We start from the raw sequence: 5,284 nt of genomic DNA on the forward strand, positions 1-5,284 counted from the left end.
CTCAAAATATCCGACGGGGTGCACACACTGCTCCCTAAACTGGGGGTTATAACAACACTCACACACACGCTCCTCTTCGGGGACAGGTGCACAGCAATTGCTTCGCCGAGGTCCAAACAAACTGCCAGTGTTCGGCTGCGTGTACTAACTTCCCGGGTCACACACAGCGTTCACATATGCATCACAATGCAACGCATGCACTCCGCTTCCGACAGGAGGCGCGCTACATTATTGCCTACTCGAGGCTTCTCTCGCCTCGCTCGGTACACTGCTCCCATCCCGAGGAGCCCACGCTTCTCGAAAGGAGGGCACACGCGCGCGCCACGCATCAATCCAAACTTGCCTTTCTCCCCCGCTCATCCCCATGGCCACACGCCTCCTCTCAGCGGATTTTACCTGCACACTCTTCAAGGCACGCCGGGAACAATATCCGTTTGGAAGGAAGACAGCCAGACTGTCACTGAGAGGGAGCTGTCTTTTTAATGAGTATACTCTCTGTTCCCACTCCACTCCCCGATGTCCCTGAGAATGGGGGTCTGGCTCCTGAGGGGGGAGGGGCCCTCGGAGTGAGGTCCCGGGGCAGATTTACGAAGTAAGGCCCGGAGGTGAGATTTGGGGGTAAAATGCTGTGCTGGTGCCCGGAGGGTGAATATTGAGGGTAAACGGAGGAGGGTGAATCCCTGAGGTGAAATCCTAAACCCTCATTGTGCAGTAGTACATTTTGGGGCAGGGCCACAGTTCATCACTGAACCCCCACACCCCATCCACGTAGTCTTTCATGATTGTCGCAGGCAGGACCGGTACGGGGCCTGCTCACAAGCCTCTAGGCCCATTTATGGGAATGGAAACTTGTGTCCCGACTGGCAGAGAAGTGTCTCTGCGTCTTCCTCGCCATACAAAGGCTGCCAGAGCTCAGCAGGCCCGGGGTCTGGGCCGCTTCTTCTCACAGCAGACAGCTGCGGAGGTCGGTGGGAGGGAGCGCAGTCATCCGTGCACTCCAAGGGGGTGAAACACGGGCAGTGTGTACTCGCTTCTAGGTAGTGCAAAGGGCAGACAGTCCACTCGTAAGTGGATGCATAATGCACAGGAGCTTGTTTTGTGGTGCATGCACAAGAACTCCTCCCGAATATTCTGGGGAGGCAAAGGGGAAATGATGCTCCCCTGTGGGAGTGGATGAGTGCCAAGGAGTTCTCTTTCGAGGGGTCATATGCTGTTATGTTCTCTCTGTTGGGGGCGCATAAGGGCCAGGATGCTCTCTTGTGAAGGTGATGGCCACGCAAGGACCACTGCACCCTTCTCTTGGTGGAAAAAGCTAATGAGCTACAGGTCTCTTTCGTCGGGGTGCACAGAGGCCAGGTTGTTTTCTGTCTGGGTATGCAGAGGGGCAACTGTGTTTTTTTTTAAGATACATATATCGGCTAGGGTTCTCCCTTCTGGTGATGCGAAGAAACACTGCTGATTACAGAGGTGTTCGCGGTGTGCCACTGTGCAAGGATTAGGGCGCCTGAGGGTGAGGGTACTCTGGGGGTGTATGGGTCATATGGCCTTCCTAAGCGAGAGAGAAAAGAGAGAGCGCTAAAGGTGAAGAGGGCTCTTTGCTGGGGGTGGGTGTTATAAGCATCAGGGCTCTCTTTGTAGTAGATATGAGGGCCTGCATGCTCTCGACTGAGTGTGCACTGTTTCCACTTCTGAGGGCATGCCTAGAGCCAAGGTATTCTTTGGTCAGTGGTGCAAGAGGGTTAGGGGCTCACTTCAGAGACAGTGCAAAACGGCCACGAAATTACATTCTTGGTGGCAAAAGAGGGTGCAAAAAAACAAATGTCTTCTTCTGGGAGACACAAAAGTGCATTATGGATGGGTCAAGAAGGTGCTCTCTTCAGGGGTTTGAGGGTGAAGGTGGTCCCAAGTGAGAGCGCATAAGGACAAGTGTGCTCCGTTCCAGCGAGTTGAGGTTCTGCAGGACCATAGACTGTTCAGGATGAAGGTCCCCAGTAAAGGAAGGAATAGACGATACACAAAGCCATAATCAGGGCGCTGGAGCGCTTTACGTGGTGAGACTCATTAAAGCTGTCTCCGGAGTTCACCTCTGAAGTCTCACCAGAGATTGCATGTCCAACGTGGGAGATCAGAGTAGCACTGTTCAGGCATGTGTCACAGATATCCAAGGCACTTTTGAGGGCAGTTTGGTGCTTTGCTGTCACTTGAAATTGCAGCTGGGTCCCAGTACGGAAAGGCTCAGGTCCATCCATATTTCTGCTAAGATTATTTTCCAGAAAAACCCTTGCAGCGCCACTTATCTGCATGAAGAGCCCGGTGGTCAGCAGGTGTCCCCTTCAATCACTGGCAGCAGCCCTGCGGCTTTTCCAACTGTGGAACAAAGAGAACACTCTTCATGTTGACAACCTGCCCACATGGCCACATTTCATACTCAACGCTTGTCAGAATCAGTCGAGCCAGGGAGCTGGTGATGTCAGGTGCCCTGAAATCCAAGGGCACGTGATGATCTAGCAGCAGCAAATCCATCACTTTGTCACGTCTCTTCATCGTCCTCAAAGAACAGCTCCTCCTCAAACTCCTCTGGATCCTCCTCGAAGTCTTCCTGGTCCTGGTCAGGTTCATCCAGGGCAGAGAAGCTCTCCCCGGCACTCAAAGTAGAGCTGTTCTTCAGTATACCATGCAGTGGCTCCTGGGCCTGTTGCTCCTCTTCCTCCTTCAGCTGCTGTTCCTTTTCAGCTCTCTCCTGCATCACTTCCTGTGCGCCTTCCCCCACCAGGGTGACTTTGTCAGAGACTGCTGGTGGTGCCTTGACTGGATTGTGGTCAAAGGAGAAAAGGCGGAGGTTCGTCAGGTGGCAAAGACTTGGAAAGTTGACAATCTTGTTGCGATCTAAGTCAAGGATTTCCAGAAAAGACATCCGAAGCAGGACCAGCGGAAACTCTTCAAAGCGGTTGCCATAGAGCCAGAGGCCCCGCAGTCCAGTCATAGCAGTGGGCAAGTCCTGGGGAAGTCCCCGGAGACGGTTATCCCCCATCTGCAACGACTTGAGGCCCCGAAGACGTAGAAGCACCCGAGGAAAATGGTGCAGGTAATTTTTCTCGATCCACAGGCAGCGCAGGCTCTGCAGTTGTTCAAAGTAGGGGGGTAGGTCTTGGAGACGGTTGCCTCCCAGGTAGAGACGAGAGAGCCGAGGCAAGTGGCAGAGGGCCTCAGGGACCTCTTCCAGCTTGTTGAAGTCTAAGGCCAGAATACGCAAGTTCTCCAGCAGATTGAGCTCCTCCGGCAGTTCTCGCAGTCCGTTGCTGCTGATGTAGAGTTTGTGGAGGCGCTCAGCCAGGGCACACACAGATACTGGCAAAGTCTTCAGCCGGCGCCCACTCAACTCCAGTGTCTGATCCCCACTACTCAGCTGTTCTTCTGCACCCTCAGGCAACTGCTCTTCTCCAAGGGGCACTGGCATCGCACTGCACACACCACCCATGCTCAGGGGGCCGGCCCTGGCCAAAGCTGGGCAGTGGGGAGGACCCCAGATGTTCTCACTTGCTGCATCACAGGAAGAGGGCTGTTTTGTGAGCTCATGGACACCATGGAACTAATATCTACAGAGACTGACCACCCACAGCAAGTAACTAACATCTACCAGTGCACTGACTAACCAAACTGAACATCTACCAGGGTTATCACTAATAACAAAGATCTAACATCTACTGAGGAGATCAACCACACCAATAATTTGACATCTACTCAAGAAGATTACCCACACCAGGAGCTAACATATAGCTAAAGAAAACATCAACATAAAGGAACTAATATCCACCTAGGAGATCAACCACAATAAATAAAAAATAACATCAACCGAAAGAGATTGTGCACAAAAAAGAGCTAACAGCGAGTGAAGGAGACCAATACTCTATGGACTAAATTCTAATTCTGGGGATTACTAACCCTAAGAGTTCCTATCTGCCCAATTAGATCCCCATGAGGTGTTGACGTCTACCCAATGAGGTAACCCACATCAGGAGCTACCATCTACCAGTAAGTTCATCCACACCAGGATCTAACATGCACAAAATGAGATCACACACTCCAGAAGCTATCCCCTAACAATCACAATCAGCCATATTATGGCTTAATAGTGACCAAATAGGATCACCCATTCGAGGAGATAATATCCACCCAGGGGAATCACCCGAAGCTAGAAAAGAACATCTACTAAAGGAGATTACCCATACCAGTGGTTCAACATTTACCAAAGAAGTACACCAAAACCAATAGCTAAAATATTCCTATAGAGAACCCAAACACCAAGGAACTAATATTTACCAAAGAAATTCAACCGCAATAAAAGCGGACATCTACCATAAAAGATTGTTTAAGAGCCAACATCCATCTAAGAAGATTAACAAAGCATCTACCTAATTAAATACCCAAGACAAGGCACTCATCACTGCTAACCAAGGTGCAACCATTCACCCATTAAGGTCATCCATGCCAGGAAGTACCATCTACCTGGTAATGTCTTTCACACTAAGAGGTAGCATTTGCATATAAATGTTCTAACTGCTGAAGATAACATCTACGTACCGAGGCCAGCCGCGCTTGGCCCAGTGGCCATCCTATGGCACAGAACCCACCGGGAGCTACCATCTAACCAATGAGATCACCCACGACAAGAACTAAAACGTACCCTCTACAGAAAACTCCCACTGGGTAAGGATTCGCCAGGGTTTGATACATCAGCCGCTGCGGATTTTTGCTCCTCAGATGCTACATTTCACAGAAACCGGAAGGTATCTTCCTTCTGTCTTTAGGGACCAGCCTCGGCGTTTTATGCGCATCAAAAGCAGCAGCTCGTGTTTGAACTCGAACCCAGAGGTCCAGATCGCAGCATCCTCCCCCGGCAGTCCAAGGCTCATTCTTTTTCTTTATTGGCCGAAGTCCTCGCGCCGCATTCCATGTTGCTTATTGGCTGGAGAGTTCTTACGCCGCCACACTCGAATGGCAAGGAGTTGCTGTCCCAGCTCCGGGTCGCTATCTGCTCTGCTTTCTGCTATCCCTCAGCCAGACTCATAGGAAGCCCCCGGTTCGCGTTTCCAAGGAGACCGGCGACGCGCGGGCTCCAACCAATAATCAGAAGGAAGGGCGGGGTCTAGTGACAGGTGCGACTCTGTTCTTGTAAGTGGAGACTAGAGAAACTCTCGGGTAAACTATCGTCGAATTGAAGACTGTTCTTTGACGCCCAAGTAGCTGTGATGTGAACAGTCATGTTACTGTATTTCTCGAAGAA

At 51.2% G+C, this 5,284-nt stretch overlaps 1 protein-coding gene across 1 annotated transcript; it reads right to left on the minus strand.

Moving 5' to 3' along the window:
- Positions 1-461: 461 nt before the first annotated feature.
- LRRC10B (leucine rich repeat containing 10B) lies at positions 462-5,050 on the minus strand. Its single transcript, XM_078680616.1, has one exon. It carries the CDS (start codon positions 3,476-3,478, stop codon positions 2,531-2,533), a length of 948 nt encoding a protein of 315 aa, XP_078536742.1. The 5' UTR covers positions 3,479-5,050; the 3' UTR covers positions 462-2,530.
- Positions 5,051-5,284: the final 234 nt, after the last annotated feature.

The sequence above is a fragment of the Lissotriton helveticus genome, chromosome 3_1 (assembly GCF_964261635.1).
Source record: "Lissotriton helveticus chromosome 3_1, aLisHel1.1, whole genome shotgun sequence".
Classification (NCBI taxonomy): domain Eukaryota; kingdom Metazoa; phylum Chordata; class Amphibia; order Caudata; family Salamandridae; genus Lissotriton; species Lissotriton helveticus.